The sequence below is a fragment of the Stylophora pistillata genome, chromosome 5 (genome assembly GCF_964205215.1).
Source record: "Stylophora pistillata chromosome 5, jaStyPist1.2, whole genome shotgun sequence".
Taxonomy (NCBI): domain Eukaryota; kingdom Metazoa; phylum Cnidaria; class Anthozoa; order Scleractinia; family Pocilloporidae; genus Stylophora; species Stylophora pistillata.
The window spans coordinates 22,819,386-22,839,439 of record NC_142523.1 but is presented as its reverse complement, the minus strand read 5'-3'; the positions used below and the strand labels follow the sequence as shown (position 1 = coordinate 22,839,439).

The 20,054-nt window shown below is 39.0% G+C and overlaps 2 protein-coding genes across 2 annotated transcripts; one reads left to right on the top strand and one right to left on the bottom strand.

The window, feature by feature from the left end:
* Positions 1-12,342: 12,342 nt before the first annotated feature.
* LOC148730851 (melanocyte-stimulating hormone receptor-like) lies at positions 12,343-14,393 on the top strand. Its single transcript, XM_088761067.1, has one exon. It carries the CDS (start codon positions 12,540-12,542, stop codon positions 13,515-13,517), a length of 978 nt encoding a protein of 325 aa, XP_088617193.1. The 5' UTR covers positions 12,343-12,539; the 3' UTR covers positions 13,518-14,393.
* Positions 14,394-17,703: 3,310 nt separating this feature from the next.
* On the bottom strand, positions 17,704-19,737 carry LOC148730850 (beta-1 adrenergic receptor-like). Its single transcript, XM_088762139.1, has one exon. The coding sequence runs from the start codon at positions 19,566-19,568 to the stop codon at positions 18,594-18,596; it is 975 nt and encodes a 324-aa protein (XP_088618265.1). The 5' UTR covers positions 19,569-19,737; the 3' UTR covers positions 17,704-18,593.
* Positions 19,738-20,054: the final 317 nt, after the last annotated feature.

Here is a 20,054-nt window from a genome sequence, read left to right as displayed (position 1 = left end):
GTAATTAGGATGCACGTGTTTACTTCTGCCGAAATTGAGTCATTTGCGCTGCGTCATCGGTTAAAGAATTGGAAAATGGAGAGAAATTGTTCGTTTCAGCGGCTATATCTCGTTGGTGGCCAATGCGGTCAAGACCCTCGAAGCACTAAAGTCCAAGATTTAGTTCCCTTGCTAACTTGTAACAAGGATATATCACGCCACAAAAGCTCTCTTGGGCTGAGGACCGGCTGCAGCGTAGACACTGAAGTGGAACTGAATCTATCAAGGTCTTCAATTTTCAGTTTTCCCTTCCAACACTTCTGAAATAGATATTTGTCCCACTCATCGTTCTTCGCTGGGCATTGGGTGGAGAAGGGGTTTGGCGCGTTGCCAAGACCCACAACTTATTGCCCTTTCAAAGAGTATTCATGAGCTTTCTTTGGTAAGTACTAGCTACTTTGCGAGTCTAGCACATACCATTGATTTTATATGTACAGCATCAAAGCCTGAATTTCATTAAGTCACCACACAACTCTTATTCTGCATCGCTCTTTTTTAATCAGACTCCCTGATTATACTTAGCGACGCTATTGTTATGGTTGTTTCTAAAGATTTTCAATCATTTATGCCACGCCTTGTTTTCTATATATTAACATGAACCGTGCGCAATATAACAGTTGACGTTGCTGTTCCTGGCTGAGGAGACGACTCTTACTCGTCCTGAACACAGTACCCCAGCCACCCCAGGAGGAAGCTTCTATTTGCCACCTAGCGGCGACTCGTCCTCCTTTGAGGAAATCTCCTTTGACAGCGCACCAGCTACAACATAGTGCGAAACAAGGTCCAAGACCACTGACCCACTCAATAATTATTTACGCACTCGAGAAATCAGTCCCATTCGTTCTCGGCCACAACGGCCTTGGGAAGAAGCGAGTGAAAGAATACGACGTTATCACTTGCGGAAGGCAGGTCAAGGTCTATTTACACTTCTAAAAGACATAACTCCAAGTTATAGTGGTTCTCTCTTCGAGGCAGTCTATTCCTCTGGTGTCATACAAAGAACCTTACAATGTAACGGAGGGGAAGCCACAAGCAGTTCAGTCGACAAAACCATGATGAGCGCACACGCCGAGTGCTACCGTGCAGCAGACAGCTGGGAGAAGCGTCGGCAAATCCTGTCCATTATGGCTGATAAGAATCAGCTCCGACACTGGCTACCCGATTTATCTCAGTATCGTTTTACTGAGGCCAGTCGCCACTGCTTAGTAGATGGAAGTGGAGCACCAGTGCTGACAGTTCCGACGCCAAAGATGAGAGTATCCCCTGCTCAAACCGACCACTTCATAACTTTCATCACTAGTTCCCGCATTATCCAAGATTTGCCTTTTGGCGAAAGAACAATCATCTTATCATTCACTGTTAGCTAAACAAGAGGCAATCAGCAATGATCTCACTTTGGAGCCACCTACTGAAATTTCAACGTCATTCTGTGATTTCGTTGAGGTAACAGAAAAGCACATTGTGGAGTACGCCGCCAAATCTTCTAATAAATCTTGCTGTTTAGATCCTATCTCATCTATCGTCTACAAAGAATGGGTTAAAGTGCTACTTCCAGTTATTGAAAAGATCGTTAACATGTCACTCGATACAGCTACTGTACCTAAATCCCTCAAGATTGCTACTGTCTCTCCTCTCGTAAATAAGCCCAATGCTGATCACAACCAGTTTGCTGATTTCAGATCAGTATCAAACCTAAGCCTAGTCTCTAAAATTATTGAAAAGTCTGCGGCGGTTCAACTTACCTATTACTTAACGAAGCACCACTTGGGTGAGATGTTCCAATCTCCTATAAAGTCTCTCGTTCTACAGAAACCGCCTTAGTTAAAAGTGCAGAATGCTATCCTATGCGCTGTTGATACAAACCTTTCTATTGTTTTGCTACTATTAGACTTATCTGCGGCCTTCGATACGGTAGACCATTCTATACTGTTGTCAAGACTAGAGCAAAGATTTAGTGTAAAAGGAAAAGTAATCCAGTGGATTAAGTCTTATCTCATGGACGTGAACAGTTTGTACAAATTGAAAACTGCAAGTCAACGTTACGCAAATTGGTACATGGCGTTCCACAAGGATCTGTGTTGGGCCGATTATTGTATGTACTATATACTTCTCCAATAGCTGATATTATTAAGGGCTGTGGTCTAAAATATCATTTATACGCTGACGACACGTAAATTTTTGTGTCTTTCTTGTCAAGTTCGCAAGATGAACTAGCAACCGTTAGATGTAGAGTGGAATTGTGTGTAAAACACATTGATTCATGGATGATATTGAATGGCTTGAAGCTCAACCAAGATAAAACCGAATTGTTACTCATCAGTTCCAGGTTTCGTCAATTTCCTGTACTCAATTTTTTCTTAAGTTGCTGATTAAAAGATTAACCCAGCTCAATCTACAAGAAATTTAGGGGTGTTTTTCGATCAACATCTAACAATGGATGAGCAAGTGAAAAGAGTCTGTCAAGCTTCGTACTATCACCTAAGGAATATAAGTAAGATACGAAGATATCTCAGTCCGGAAACTGCTGAAATTGTGATTCAAGTTTACATTACATATTATTTGGATAATTGCAATTCCCTTCTCTATGGACTACCTAACTATATGATTAACAAGCTACAGTCTATACAGAACGCTGCTGCGCGAGTTATTACTTTGACAAAGAAATGGGAACATATTACACCTGCATTAAAGAAACTTCATTGGCTATCTGTTAAGTATCGCATTATCTTCAAAATACTTCTACTTGTCTATAAAGGTCTACATGGCTTAGCTCCAACTTATATTGCTGAACTGTTGCATCAAAGGAACTATGGCTCTCGTGTACTGCGTTCCTCATCACAAATGCTCCTGATGGTTCCAAGAACATTTCGAAAGAACTATGGTGACCGTGCTTTCTCCATTGCCGGTCCCAAGCTTTGGAACGATTTACCATATTCCCTGAAAACATCTGAATCCGTTGCAATTTTCAAGAAGAACCTTAAAGCATACTTTTTCAAAGACGCTTTTTAATTTACGATTTTCAGTAATTTAATTGCTATGTTAATTAGTCTATAATTTTGCAAAGCGCTACGGAGAACTAGTCGAGCTCAGCGCTATATAAATGCTTTATTATTATTATTATTATTATGATTATTATTATTATTATTATTATTATTATCATTACTATCGACGAAAGAGACTATCAAAGTTCCAAACGTCATACGGATGATTATCCTAGAGCGAATATTCATCCAGTATATGACTTACTGCCAGGAATCTGGGTTCACACCACTAAGCCGCCCTACCCTTTTGCGGATTTTGAGCAAGTGTGCTGCGTCTGTTCGGACATCGGTTTAAGGCCTCGATTATGTTAGCGCTGCAGGTGAGGAAGCATTTGACGATCTGTGCGATGTTGTTGAAACCCTTAAAGATGTAGGACAAGGCATGGGATAGGCGAAACGGTACCTTAAAAGCGACTTTAAGGTGGGTGTGACCCTCGCTGGGCAGATACCCCTATACCTCTATATGTCACTCGCCCTAAATCTTTGTCTTGTGCGTTCAAGACCGTCTGTTATCGGCAGGATAATCCCAGCTGCTACCACTTCGGAACCACTCCTGTCTGTGCTGCAGCCCTTGGCCATGAAGGTGTCAAGATCAGGCGTCTAGATTTTTCTGATCCACAAGGAGGCAAGTCGGCATAGGATCGGAAGGCTGCGACTATAAAGTCACACATGAGGATTTATCTTAACGCTGGAAATGATATCGAGACGCCTGAGCAGATGAGAGACGCGAAACTCTCTTCTGGTGAAGTTCCTGGTCCAAGTCCCGACGGTGCTATCAGATTCAGATTCAGATTCAATCTTTGCAAGTACAAGACGTAGTTCAGTCTGATGAAATAAAAGACTTTGCTGTCCTCATTAAATCCGCCGTTGGTATATTCTACGTGTATCTCGTGTTTTTAGTTTGTTATTTGCCATTTTTTATTTGCTCGGCTTTTATTCCAATCTATGGCTCGAGTTCCGCTTTCGTCTCTATTCTCAATCTCTCTCGTATACCTAAATTTATCTTTGAACCCTGTCATATGCTGTTGGAAGATGAGAGAAATTCGACAAGCTGTCATGGACGTACTGCGGAGCGTGTCCCGTAGAATAAATCAACCATCTGTCGTAATTTACAATCGGTCAGCGGGCGTCGTCCATGATAACTGATTCCCCTCGTGTTGCTTACAAGGGCTCTACTTAGTTTGTTTACGACAAAGTAAAAAGAGACAAAGAAGATTGTACATAAGCTGATATATATGACTCGGCAGCAAAATAACTGCGTACTTCAGTCGAATTTGAAATACACGAGTTATCACATATTCACTATTGAAAAGGAGGAGGCCCTATTGAACAGCGAAACTGCTTTTGTCATCGATGGAAAAGTAAAATTGTAATTATGGGTGCAAATAAAAGTGGGATAGCGGACATGATAACGTTTGTATCATGGTTTTCGTCGCTCTTTAGAATCAGAATGGAAAACGAATAAGAGTAATCGTGGACCTGAGCTTCGTACGGGGGGTTCTTTTTTCCTTGAAAACTTTGTCCATGACAGCCAACTGTTTTTCCAAAATCTCTTAAACCTAGCACTAAAAACTAAGTAACTTGCCCACTTATAAAAAAAAGGAAACAGAAATAAACCTGTGTTATTCCTTCACCTGCCTCTAAAGCAGAATTCCCAATTTATGCCGTAATAGGAAGGGGAAACAAACATCTTCCTCTTTATCAAAAGTTGACTCCTTCACTCCTCTTCATGTGTAATTTGAAGAAACTGCGAATTCCAAGCAACAACAACAACAACTTTATTCACCATTATTCTTGAGAAGATTAAATCAACATTAGATAAGAAAATAAGAAAATTTAAACTAAGAGGGTTATGGCTTCCTAAAATAACTAGAAAGTTAACAAGGCTAGGAAGCCAAATTACATAGAATGAATTACAATCTTAGGGTCGGGACACACACACATGTACACACACACACACAGGCACACACACACACACACACACACACACACACACACACAGAATTGAACTATAAATAATTATGAATAAACGAAATTTACAAGTCATGGAAAAAATATTATGGGGTTAAGTGCATGGGGTTGTTGTTATGAATAAACGAAATTTACAAGTCATGGAAAAAATATTATGGGGCTAAGTGCATGGGGTTGCCATGCACTTAGCCTTCGGGCGAAGCTCATCACCTTAGTTGTGATTTGAGCACTCGCGCATGGCAACGTGTCTGCACTTGGTCCCACAAGTGTAGCGCCCAGGCAATGGTTCATTCCAGAGCTTGGCCCAGTGTATGCACTGCACTGATGAGACCCACATAGGTCGAAACAGTGTGCACTGTCTGCAGTTATATATATATATTTATATATATATATATATATATATATATATATATATATATATATATATATATATATATATATATATATATATATATATATATATATGTATATATTAGAAATGAAATCCTGAACAATTATGATAAAATAAAAAAGCGTAGAGCAACAAATAAATCACAGGAATAGCTAGGAAGAAGCTGATTACTCTGGGGAGAGCAAAAAACCAGGTGGACATTAATACTGGCACAGTAATTCATGTCTAATTTTTTTTTTTAATTTACTGAAAGGAGTTGACTTTATATCTTTCCCAAGAGAGTTCCATACCTTTTCTCCTAAAAAGCGAATATTAAAAATTCCATAGTTTGTTCTAGCTCAAAGCAGGTAATTAGATTGATTTGCTGCACTTCGTGTATTGTAGTTATGGATACTAAATACTGAGTTAAAGAGGCTATCAAAATAGGAAGGTAATAACTTGTTATGAAATTTATGCATAAAAAGTACAATATGAAAAGTAACAAGATCAGAGAGCTTCATAATTGCTAACAATCTAGCATTGCTTTTTTCTTGAAAATGTATAAAGGCTGAGGCGTAGTTGAATATGTATTACCACAGATAATTATACCATAAGTCAGAAATTTGTTACCTCAATTGGTAGAGCGCTGCAATAGTATCGCAGAGGTCAGTGGTTCGAGTCCCGTACAGGCCTGATTTTTTTCAGGTCTGATTTTCGCTATTGCATAAATAGCGCTATCTACTGCGAGGATCGTGCATCATACGTATCTAATACCGCAGTTCAAAATATATGATCTTCACATATTCATTCTGTCTCATTTATCACTTTCACGGGTTTATTACGAATCAACTTAACGGCCTGCTCCCAGTTGGCTTGTTAGCTCAATTGGTAGAGCGCTGCACTAGTATCGCAGAGGTCAGTAGTTCGAGTCCCGTACAGGCCTGATTTTTTTTCAGGTCTGATTTTCGCTATTGCATAAATAGCGCTATCTACTGCAAGGATCGTGCATCATACGTATCTAATACCGCAGTTCAAAATATATGATCTTCATATATTCATTGTATCTCATTTATCACTTTCACGGGTTTATTACGAATCAACTTAACGGCCTGCTCCCAGTTGGCTTGTTAGCTCAATTGGTAGAGCGCTGCACTAGTATCGCAGAGGTCAGTGGTTCGAGTCCCGTACAGGCCTGATTTTTTTCAGGTCTGATTTTCGCTATTGCATAAATAGCGCTATCTACTGCGAGGATCGTGCATCATACGTATCTAATACCGCAGTTCAAAATATATGATCTTCATATATTCATTGTATCTCAATCAGAAATGAGTGGATTAAATAGTAGTAGAGACTAGTAAGAATATCAATAATATTAACATAATGACGAAGCTTAAACAAGATCCCTACACTTCTTTTAATTTTCTTTACAATACACGCGATTTGAGGTTTCCAGGATAAATTTGTATCAATTAAAATTCCTAAGTATTTAATACAGGAAACCTGTTGCAACTGTTTCCCTTTTAAAGTTAAGTTGAAGTTGAATATTACTTTCCTTTGAGGAGGATGAAAAATTACAAAACTAGTTTATTCTATATTGAGAGAAAGTTTATTTGCATAAAGCCAGGAATTAACATTAGAGAGTTCATTATTAATACTTGCCTGTAGAGAAGGGAGATTTTTATGTTTGCAAAATAAATTAGTATCATCACCAAATAAATGAAATCAAAAAATTTAGAGCAATGGTGAAAGTCCGATTAACCAAGGAGGTAATGAGGATGACAAAGATGATCAATTAGGGAACAAGGTATTGAAAGCAAGGTTCTCAGGACTAAACAACAAATAAATGTTTAATTAGCGAAGAAAATCAACTTCTAGGTGTAGCGTCACATTATCCTAGGACTAAAATGTTATAGTTTGGATATATCAACAAAGTTGAAATGGTAAATTGGCCACCATAATGATTACAAAAGCTGACGTTTCGAGCGTTAGCCCTTCGTCGGAGCGAATAGAGGAATTGTGGGTTGTGTGTGCTTTTAAAGGCAGAAAATGGAGCTACGTTATTGGTGGATAGCACACACAACCCACAATTCCTCTATTCGTTCCGACGAAGGGCTAACGCTCGAAACGTCAGCTTTTGTAATCATTACGGTGGCCAATTTACCATTTCAACTTTGTTGATATATCCAAATTATTTCGTTACTCCCACCGACGCAGCCCCAAACAGTTTCTTTCGAAACTATCAGCCTTTACTAAAATGTTATAGGACACTTTAAGAGTGTGAAATTTGTTCCTCTGGATTGAAGAAAAGCAAGCAGGAGCTTGTATTTAAGAGAGATGGAAAACTGATATCAATCATTTGCTATTGAGTAGACGGAAGACGACAATTGATAGGCTGGTATACTTAAAAAGTAAACAAACAGCAAAAGCATTGCGTTTGCCTTTCCACTTTTGAGGTAAAAACGTATTCGCACAAGAAAATGAAAACAAATACCGCTTTGTTTAGTCCGCAGATGTTTCCAGATGGTTCTAGATAATGCCTGAACGGGAGTTTTAAGAACTGAAAACTAAGTCCATTTTTCCCTTCATATCTCCTTTTGCTCTCACACAAATAACAGATAGGCTCTCGAATCGAGTTAGAAATTATTTCTTGCTACAGACTAAAAGGGCTCAATAATGTTATGAGTGTCACAACATTAGTCTCGTGTAAAACGCGCTAAAATCTTATTTTGACAGTACAATCGATGGCCCAAATATCATTCATATACATAATGATTATGTAGCGATTTGAAATGCATTTCAAAACCTCGGAGAATATTTGTAATAGCGTCGATTCCCCCTAGTATTAATAGAACGGAGCCGTTAAAAAATCGATGATACCAAAAGTTTTTCAAAAAACATTTTAAAGCATGCAATTTTCAATAACGTTTAAAAAAATATCCGGTATTACATTGGTTTTTTTTAACTTTTCTCTGAGATTGGTTGAAAAAAAACCCACGCCATCCTTTAACTAATCAGATACAAAGTAAAATCAATCGCTACTTGGTCGCCCGCGTTTTCCTATCTTGAAAGAATGAGCAGCCTGATTCTCTGAGTTATCATTGGCTAGTGATAAAGGAAACCCTTGTTCTGATCGGTCGATGGTATTACTTTGGTTTTGGTTTTGTGACACTGCTCTAGAAACTGCTCTATCCGTCAAGATAACTTAACCAAACGTTGTTTACTGTTCAGGAAGTACTAGCTGTGATCACGCAAAGGAATTTTACCTGGGGAAAAGGATGTGAATTTTCCGAGGTAGCTTTATCACAGGTTTTGCTTTATCTTAGTAGAAAGATCACACTACAGGGTTGACGGGTTTCTTGATCAGATGAATTTAAAATTTCATGCCGCGTAACATGCACTTTTGGGGCTTATAGTATATGAGGTCTATTTTCATTATCTGGCATGCAGAGGAAAGATCCTTCAGCGACTAAGGTAGCTCAACATGAAGCTTATTGGCCTTTTTCGAGGGACCATTCGGGAAAAGGATGAAATGTTGGGGGCTGTTTTGGCCACTATAAATTCCAAATCGGCCGTCGTATTTTCGTTTTGGCCTTATTATTCGGGCCAATTGGACTCTCATTTTACATTGTAATTCGAAAGCATGCATATAGGACTCAAGGAGGCCAAAGGTATTTTTTTTATTCGCCTTTCACTGCTATTTTTCACTCCATTTTAACGAATAACGCGGTCAAGGGTTGTTTTCCAACTGCGGTTGATTTCCTGCCATTCCTAAAGAAGACGGCAAGCCGCGTTACTTGAACTCTGTAGTGGCTATTCAACCACACCGCCCTAATACTTTAGCCCGGGCTCTTCCACAGCCCCGTCATTGGTTTGAAAATTTGTTCCATTCAAATTCTTGAAACATTTGGTAGACCTAAAACTTACGGGAGAGACATTTCATTTTATTTGCAATGCTGTTTCCAAAACAACTGAAAAGGCGATTTCTTATTTTTCATTAGTGGACTTGCCGACGAGCGTTGATTGGCTGGCGGCTACCTTGGGGTTTCAAGGGAAATTCTATCGTTCGCTTGACATGTTAAATTTCATTCAGAGGAAATTTTACCCAGAGGAAATTTCATCATCATCATCATCAATTCTTTTCATGCCTCGTGGCACATAAGGCCTTCACAAAGCTTTTCACTCCTCTCGATTGGTTGCTGCTGTCCGCACCTCCTCCAACCTGCCTCTTGCCTTTCTTTCTCCACTGTACGTCTCCAAGTGGATTTTGGTCTTCCCCTTCTCCTTTTACTTTCTGGCTCCCAGCTCATTGCAACATTGCAATCATTATTACTGTCCAATGTTGCCACTTCTGTAAAGTGTCCTTACGTTCGAGTTGCCTATCTTCATGGTGCATCTCGGGTGTAACAGCGGCCTGATCAGCCCGGAGGCGTCCTGCGGGCTTTGGCTCCCGTGCTTCATTAATTCTCTCTTGTGAGGTACTGCCATGGTTCCCCTTTGAAATAGTGAATTCACTCTGCTTCTGGTTTCTATAATAATTCTTTTTTTTTTTACGGGAGAGAGTTATCAGCCCTCTGCTCAACCCTCAACCTGGAGGGTCAGTGGGATCACTCTTCCTATGGCTCCTCATTCGACCTGTTTGGCATGGGTGTCCCTGCCAGGAGTGCACAACTCCAACCAACATAGCTCAAGGGGTCACTGGGGAACGCAAGCCACCTCACCACGACAAGGTGGCGATCCCAATCGAGGCAGGAAATTTACCTCGTGAAAAGTCAGTTACATTGCAAAATTTCAGGTTTACCTTGGTAAACTGTCAATAAGTCAAGTTTTCTCCCCCACCCCCCTTGGTAGAGGCCTTTAGTGTGTCCACAGCTACTCATGCTAATCTTAAAGGCTTTCTCGAATGCAAGTTTTATTAATATCTTCAAAACATAGCTAGCTGTAACTCTAGAATTAACGCGGAGAGCAATCAAAATATCCTTGATGTTTTTCTCTTTCCTCAATGACTTCATTTTTGAACCTGACATTTACTGCTGAAAAATAAAACACATTCGACACGCTTTCATGGACATACTGCGGGAAACGTCTTTAAGAAGAAATCAGCCACCCTCCGTTTGTTACAATCGATGTTCAAGTGTCATTCATGTTAAAATAACTGAATACCTCTCAGTGACTAATAAAACGGTATACAGTGACTGTGCATTAAGATGTAATCCTAATCCAAGCGACCACGATGGTGTGTTTACGTAGACGTTTTAGAAATCAGGCCTGCAAATGGTACACGCCTGTTGAAAGATGAGAAAATTTTCCAACTTTTCCAAAGGATGAGTTTTTCTTGATAACCTCTGTCCACTCAGTTCTTTTTGCGTTAAAGCAGCTCGTATTAATTCAAGTGTGAAAAGGGTGTTAACAGGTTTCAACTATGTTTTTATCATGAAAACAAGCTTTGTGAAAAAAGTTGTTAAAACCGTCCCAAAGGATGTTATGAGTTTTAGCTTTGTCTGACTCATTATGTACTTATTAGCGGGGCTCCCACGCGCGCAAAGCGCGCGTGGGGCAGAGCCCCGTACCCACGGAATAGGGTCAACCTCTTTTTGTTTGGTTGTCACTTGATTGACCGAGCGTACGTGCCTTCAGATTGCACGGGTAGGTTAGGGAAGACTATCAAAACGAAGGGAGGGGTTTCTCAGGCGAGTCTTGGCAAATGCACATTTTTTATGTTATCATTAATATTACGAACTTAGGAGCTCTGCTTTTAAGCTTGGCTAAATCTATATATTAACTGGTTTGTAGGGCAATAAAGCCGCGCAAGTGCACTAGGACGAGACGGCTTTTTTCCGGACCGCCTCGGGTCAACCCTTCCCGGCCATACACACATCATTTTCACGAAGGTGTTTCGCAGGATTGTTTGAATAGGGCCGAACGGATTATATGATAACAACATATTATATTCGCGTGAGCTTAATTTCGCGAAAGTGGAACGGGCGAAATATATCAAAGGTAACTTAAATTTCGCCAAAAATGGCAAATTAGTGATCGACAGAAACAGAGAAATAATTAATCGCTATAAACAGCTTGTCGTGACATGTTATAAAAGGAGCCAGATGGAAATAGATTGTGTCATTACTGCATCAAGTACATTTCACAAAAAAAAAAAAAGCAGCAAGATATATGATCATTTTGATTCAGACAAAAAGAACTGGCGCGTCAAAACTTTAAAATTCCGTAAATCGCAAAACAAATGTTGGGGGTTGTACAACTCGCTTAGGCAAATTAACCAAAGGTACTAGGATTCCGTACTTATTTTTAATTCTCATCCAAAGAGTTTTCTTCTACTACAGCAACGCTTCCTTTCTCTCTCTCTAGCGAGAAGTACCAAAGTATTAAGTAGGAAAACCGTAGACATATTTGGGTTAGCTGACCGTGAGAGTTTCTATAGTGTATCCGTTTATTTTGCCAAAAAAGGGGAAACTGGTTGGCTCTCACCGAAGTACTCGTCGAGCGCCAAGAAACCAATTGGACGCGAGCAGCTGCGCACAGGAGACGTGCACGCAAACACGAACTTCAGTGTGGGTAGGACTCAAGGTCAGCCTCGCCAACGCAAACACGACATCCTGTCAAACTGTCTAACTGTCTAAATGTCTGACGCGGTAACAAGGAAATCCGTGAGCTGAGCCTAAAAAAAAATAAAAAATCTGCCAAAAAAACACGTAGGCGCAAAAGGAAAAGTTTAACAAAACAAAAGGCTTAACTGGAAAAGTCTCAAAACAACAACTTCCAATTCACCTCACAACACAAAGTCTCGCGGAAATAAGTGGAAAGAGGATATATTTAACTGCCGCACTATTATGTTGTCGTGTTTTCGACCACCACCGTCTGTTAATGTCTCTGACGTAAGTTCCCTCTTTGTCATTGGCTAACATCCTAAGAACTCATACCATGATAGATGGATTTCTTGTGTTGACATTTATCACTTTTGGGAGGAAAGATAACAATTTAGGCAGGAAGTGGAATCAGTTAGAGAATCCCTTCCCAAAATAAGGAGAAATTGTCGTGTTAGAAAATCACAGGAGAGGCCATTTGTCTGAAATAGAGGTCCTATCTTCAAAAAGTGAGTTGATATGATGAGCGAATTGTATTGCGACATGTCTCCGCTCCTTTTACCCACATACGCCGAACTTGCTGAATTTCGTTCGACTTTTATCGTCAACTGTATCTTCAACACTTTTCTAATTTATACCACCATCATGCTGAATATTGTGACAATCTACGCCATGCACAAAACTTCAACAATGCCAAAAACTTTGAAAACTCTGCTGCTGAGTCTTGCCTGCTCTGATGTTGCTGTTGGTTTGTTCAGTCAACCATTGTACACTTTCTTTCTGGTGAAGTTGCTACAATCAAAGGTTCCTGGCTGTAACGTTCTTCTAACGCTGAATACTTCAAGTTATCTATTTGCAACCTCTTCGTTCCTTGGTGTCGTGGCTGTAAGTGTAGACAGGTTCTTAGCCCTTCATTTTCATCTTAGATATCAAGAGCTTGTGACTTACAAGCGTGTCGTTATTGCGGTGATCGGCATATGGGTGTACAGTGCTTCTGTTTCTTCCATGATATTGTGGGGGTTGCGCAGTACTCATGATCTTATCGTTTTAGTCTCTGTAGCTTTTGGTTTCATTCTCACATTTGTGGTGTACATTAGAATACATCTAACTGTCCAACGGCACAAGAATCAGATTAGGCCCTTGTTAATGCGTCATGAAGCTCAGTCTGATGAGCTTAAAAACTTTGCCGTCCTCATTAAATCCGCAATTAGCATATTCTACGTATATTTCGTCTTTTTAACTTGTTATTTGCCATTCTTTATCTGTGTTGCTCTTTTCAATATTTATGGCCCAAACGTCATTTTAAAAGAGCTCCTTCTGTTTTCATGGACTCTCGTGTTTCTTAATTCATCTTTAAACCCCGTCATTTACTGCTGGAAGATGAGACAAATTCGACATGCTACCATGGACGTACTGCAGAAGGTGTCTTGGAGAAGAAATCAGCCATCTCGCGTAAATTACAATCGGTCACCGAGCGTAGTTTATGTTGATAACTGATTCCCTCCGTGTGGCTTACAAGGACTATGCTTAGTTTGTTAAACGACAAATCAAGCTGGTACAAAGAAGATTGTACATAAACAGAGTGATATGACTCTGCAGCCACGTAATTGCGTTGTTCGAATTTTAAATACACAATATATCAAATGATCACAATTTGAAAGGGAGAATCTATTTCCACCGGGAAGCAACTTTATTTTCATCAAAAGAAAATGAGATTGCAGTTATGGATGCCCGAATAAAAGTAGGGAAGCAGACATGATATTAATCGTATCAGGAGTGAACACTAAAAGGCCGGGAAGTGAAAGCTTTGGCTGGGAACCTGAGTTTCGTACCGTCGTTCTTTTTAGTATCCCTTGCAAATTTTGCTTATGATTACGAATTGTTTTGCCAGAATTAAACCTCTTAACCCTTGCCCTGATCTGACAACTGAAGGATGAGCCAACTTCTAATGGAAGAAAGGGAAACTTGTGCCATCCACTCTTCAGCTCAAAAGCAGAATATCCAAATTAGGCCTTAATAGGGAACAAAGAGAACTTCTTCCTCTGAAGAGAAAGTCCGACTGCCTAACTCCCCTTGAAGCGCAATTCAGAAACTTTCAAGCAAGCAGTTAATGAAAATGACAAAGATGATCAAAATTATAGACCATGGTATTAATAGCGAGATTCTCAGGACCAAACAACAAAATAAATGTAAGAAATGAGTGAAGGGAACATACTTCCGAGTCTTTCAGTTGAAGTTAAAAAGTTAAATGATCCTACAATTAAACGTAGAGCGTCGCATTAAGAGCGTCACGTCTCCTCTTCAGGAAGACAAATAAAAAGGACCTAATATTAAACAAAAGAAGGAAAATTGATGTGCATCATTGTCTATTGAGTGGATTAAAAAAAAAGAATTGATCGATATGGTTGAAAATTAAAGAAACAGCGAAAAGTACTGCGTTTTTCTTTACATCTTCGAGATAAAAACTTATTCGAAGTCGAAGTCTGAACATGAAAATGTAAACATAGGTTGCTTTAGAGTTATTGACTAGCTTGCAGATGTTTGCGGGCAGTTCTCGATAATACCTGAGCGGGAGGTTTTGAGATCTTAAAATAACACTTCTTTAGAAATTCTTGACAAAAGAATGGATTAATAATGTGTTTGGTGTCAAAACATGTCTTTAAAGATAAGTTTTTAAAATTTATTATTATTACAGATGAACGAAAGCTTAAATTTCGGGGTCCCTCCTCTAGATCCGCCACTGGTTACGTAATGATTTGAAAATTCATTTTAAAATGAACTCTCGTTCAGGCTCCATAATTCTGCAACCAAGTCTAAAAAAATGAGCGCCTTATTTAGCTAAAGACATCTTATTTTAAGTTTTCCCCAGCCAATAGTCTGACACGAAATTTTCAGGCGCATCGTTCCTGTGGCATCTATAATTACATATTATTGAATATTATAGGAAAATTCATTACCTGACTTGTGTACAATTTAACGCGGAATTCACGAGTCAAGTAATGAATTTTCCTTTAATCTTATCATTAACAAGAAATCAGCAATGTATAATATTGTTCCTTTTTATCCTGGGCGCGCGCCCCATAAAGCCATTCCGAAGTCAGCTGTCCGAAATGTCATTGCGTTAGCGAATAGGAAGCAAAGTCAGTCCTGCACATTAGAAACTTCGACATCTTTTATTTGAACCTTGTTTTTACATTCGGTTTCAAACTTTTTAAGCAAGCTTCACACTATTTAAGGAGAATGCTGGTATTTCACTAAACTTACAAGCCGTGTACGTTTAACATCTTCTTTTTCAAGTTTCCACTGAATTTGCTCGAGAAGAAAAATAGTTTACAAATTTTATCTCTTTGGTGGCAAAACAGAACGAAATGAAGTGTGCAAGCGAGAGCACTGAAAGTTTGACATCGCGATTAATATAAGGTAAGTACCTTGAAGTGTAAATACGTGTATTGATCGATATTTTTTCTTTTATAAACAAAGAAGTGTTTCATGAAAATTCCAAATATTTTGATCTTTTTGTTTGTAGAAATTCACTACAGGCAACCGCCATCAGCTGCATCGTTTGGATGAGCATTCGACTGAAAGTTGATGGAAATATTCAGTGGAGAGTTGTTGAACGATGCATTGGTGAACAGTCCAGCTAGAACTCTTGCTGTTAGACCATCACTGCCGTTATCCATTACTGTTGTGTTATTACCAGCTATTGATGGAAGTGCAAGGCTGTTGGGATCAATTTCTCGCAAGGCTTCAGTGCGTGGACCGCCGCTGGCGTTAGTAGCTGTGACAGTCGTAATGGTACGTTTGAAAACTCAGCCAACTTGCTTGACATCTTTCGTTGTGTTTCTAAAAGATTATGGCTGTAGGTGGATGTTGAACCCGGGTTGGCGTGATCTTTTGGCTCGGAGATTGTTTAGTTTTTGGGCCGTGTTCACAGGATTTTCTCACTTTCGCGTTGTCGCGAGCGAAAGAGGTCTTTCATGCCTCTCCAAGAATCTATAGTTCTGTTCAAAACAAGGAAGAACCTCAGGCTCACTTTGAAAAACGCTCTTTTTGTTTTTGGCTCTTTAAAAGGTGACGATTGTTTTTTGGAAACATTTTAAATTGACTTATAAACCAAACTTTGTAATACTTTGACGATAGTTGTTATGCTTACGTAGATGCGAAACAATATCACTCAGCCTCGTTTTCAACTCGCAATTTCCCGCTAAATGTCTCGCTTCCTTAACCAATCAGAATGCAAGATTGTATTCAACGATGCGATTCTAAATGAAATTTCACGACGATTTTTTTTTCAGAGGATAGATCGAATTCAAACCTCCTGAATTTTTCATGTATGCTCTTTCTTTGTTATCGTTTATCAATGGAAGCTCATGCAATGAAATCACGATGTGCAAAATTCTGGTTTCTGCAGCATAAGAAGAATAGGCATGCTGTCCGCGTCAAATTATCATTCAAACTTTTTCAATTAACTTGTGCAATAACTTCATTCCCAGGGTCCTATCTTTTCTTTTCACTAGCCAGTGGGGATAAGGCTGACTGTGCCAGCCAATGACGTGCTTAGTATTTGCTTTTGATTTAAATTTTATTTGTTTTTAGCTTGGTAAATGTCTTTATTACTATGCATGCCAAGTTCATACAAATCGCCTCAATTCATAACAAGAAAGTTTATGTAATTTAATTGAGACGGAAAGGAAATAGGTTAGACAAGCTGATTTGCTGACGCCCTGACCAACAGCGGCTGAATTTGAGACAAACCATTCAGTTTCGGTTTAACGGGGGAAACGTAATTAATTTTAACTTCTCAAACGTTCCCGCTCAGGGATTATCTAGATTCACCTGCAAACTTCAACGGGCTAATCAATAATTCTAAAGCGGCCTTTGTTTTCGTGTTTATGTGCAGTCTTTTGCTTCGACTTACTTTTTATCTCAAATGTGTAAAGACAAACGAAAATGGTTTACTATGCATTTTAAGTTTTTGAGCGTATCGGTTAGTCCTTTTTTTTTTTTTTTTTCAATCCACCCAATAGCCAATGATTAACATCTGGCCTAATTTCTAAAACGTTTTAACTCATGCCACCACTGTTGTCACTTTCATAAATAGAATGCTGTTTGGGTGATCAGGAGGATTATAACTTAGACACTCATGAAAGACAGTCTTTGTAAGCCCCACAAAGGTTTTCGTTGATTGATATGAATGTCATTTGAACAACGATTGTAAATCATTCGTCGTAGCTGATTTCTTCTCTAGGAAATGCTCCCCAGCACATGGCCATGTCTTATCTGTCTCATCACTGTTACAAAAACTCCCCGAGTTTTGAAATGAAGCTTCATATCGCCACGTGGTCATTATGTATATTTCCAAATAATAAGCTGTCGATGGTCTGTCACATTATTGACCCACTTTTTTGTCTAGAAATTGGAGAGAATTAATAAACATAAGCGAAAGGAGACAACACGGTGAAACGTGCTTAGTTTTAATTTGTCATAACTTCCCGTTCAGTTATTATCTAGAACCACCAGGAAACATCTGCGGGCTAACCAACAACTCGAAAGCCGCCTCTTCTTTCGTTTTCGTGGTCAGCCTTCTGCTTCGAATAAGTTTTTATCTCGAAAGTGTAAAGGCAAACAAAATGCTTTTCGCTACGAGTTTAGTTTGCGAGCATATCAATCAATCCTTTTCTTTCTTTTTTTTCAATCCACCCAATAACCAATGATTAACATCAATTTTCTCTCCCTCTTAAACACTAGCTCTTGGTTGTTTTTCTTCCTTCTGCTCTTAATGTGATGCTATACCGTTTAGGTCGTAGGATCATTTAATTTTTTTAACTTTTAGTGAAAGACCTGGAAATTTATTCCCATTACTTGTATCTTAAATTTTTTGCTCAGTCCCGAGAATCTTGGTATCCATACCATGATCTCTAGTTGATCATCTTCGTCATTCTCGTTACCTGCTCGCTTGAAAGTTTCTTTAAATTGCACATAGAGGGAAGTCAAGTAGTTGACTTTTTATGAAGAAGAAGCAGTTATTTTTCCCTCCTATTATATCATAATTTGGGAAGTCTGCCTTTAAGGCAGAAGAATGAATGGCACAAATTTCCTTATGTTTAATTCGAAGCTGGCGCTTCATTCAGTGGTCGGTGTGCTAGTTTATAGAGAGTTAGCGAAACTTATCGCAGTCACGGAAAAACTTTTCAATGAATTAAAAAAACGAAGCTCAGGTCCTCATTCACTCTCATCTTTTTCAATCGTTATTTTAAATTTAGAGCGACGAGAACCTTGATATGAATAATATCATGTCTGCTGTACTTCTTTCATTGCCATCTGTAATTACAGTCTCACGGTCCATCGATAACAAAACTAGCTTCCTTGTTCAAAAGTAACCGAAAGTTCAAAGTAACCTCTTCCTCTCCAGTTGCGACTATTTTAAATGTTGTGTGCTTAAATTCGAAGCTGCGCAATTATTTGGCTGACGGGTACTATCATCAGGGTTATGTTTAGTGCTCTTTGTCTCTATATACTTTATAGTAATTTTACTTGAACTGCGAATAGTCCTTGTAGGCCACACAGAGTGGATCAGTTATCAACATGGACCACGTTCGATGGCGGATTGTAAATTACACGAGATGGCTGATTTCTTCTACAGGACACCTTCCTCAGTATGTCCATGATAGCGTGTCGAATTTGTCTCATCTTCCAGCAATAAATGATAGAGTTCAAAGTTGAATTTAGATACACGAGAGTCCATGAGAAAAGATGGAATTTTTTTAAAGCGAGATTCGAGCCATAGATTTGAATAGCAGCCATGGAAATGAAAAGAGGCAAATAACAACTTAAAAACACGAGAAATACGTAGAATATACCAACTGTTGATTTAATGAGACTGGCAAAGTTTTTCAATTCATCAGACTGAGCTTTGTCTCGTATTTGCAAGGACTGAATCTGATTCTTGTGTCGTCGGACAGTAAAATATATCCTGATGTAGACCACAAATGTCAGAATGAAACCGAAAGACGCAGAAACTGAAGTAAGAAGATCTCGACTACTGATTAAGTCCCACAATATAATCGAAGAAACAAATGCACTATACACCCACATGCCGATCACCACAATAACAACACGCTTGTGAGTCACAAGCTCTTGGTATCTGAGATGATGATGAACAGCTAAGAATCTGTCTACACTTACAGCCACAACACCAAGGAACGAGGCAGCTGAAAATAAAGTACCAGAAATAGTCCACACTAGCAGAGTGTTACAGCTGGTATTGTCCCGTTTTAGCCACTTGATTAGAAGGAAAATGTATAATGGTTGACTAAACAAACCAACCGCAACATCAGAGCAGGCAAGACTCAGCAGCAGGGTTTTCAAAGTTTTTGCCATCGTCGAGGTTTTGTGTATGGCGTAGATTGTCACTATATTTAACATGATGGAGGTATAAGTTAGACAATTGTTGAAGACGCAGTTGACGATAAAAGCCAATTGAAGATCTGCAAGTTCGGCGTATATAGGGAGATATTGCGAAGACTCGTTGCAAAACAATTCGTTCATGATGTTAACTCATGTATAAGAAATAGGAACCCTTAATCCAAATAAATAAAATGTGTTGTGATTTTTTAGCAGGACAATTCTCCCCTTTCAGAATAGTGATTCTGCATAAAATGTTCCTTTTTATCGCAAAAACGATGAAGCTCAATAAAAGGTAAACACTAATTATGATATGTGTTCTTAAGATGTAAGTCAATGTCAACATGATATAATCCAATGACAAGTAAGACCTTTCTTCGGGCATATCAACAGATGGAGGTGGTCAGGACGCTCAATTGTACTTAACAAGCTTAATTGCAAATAAGACAATAAATATTAAGCGGTTTTAGACAGTCGAAGTTAAATGTCATGTCATCTGTTAAAATAAGTTTTGACAATTTTCTTAAAAAGCTTAACTTTCAAAGTATGTCTTAGACCTCATTCACACCAGCAAAATATGTTTAGTAAAACTTGGTTTGACTGAGTGAAAATCAAAAACAGAGACCTAAG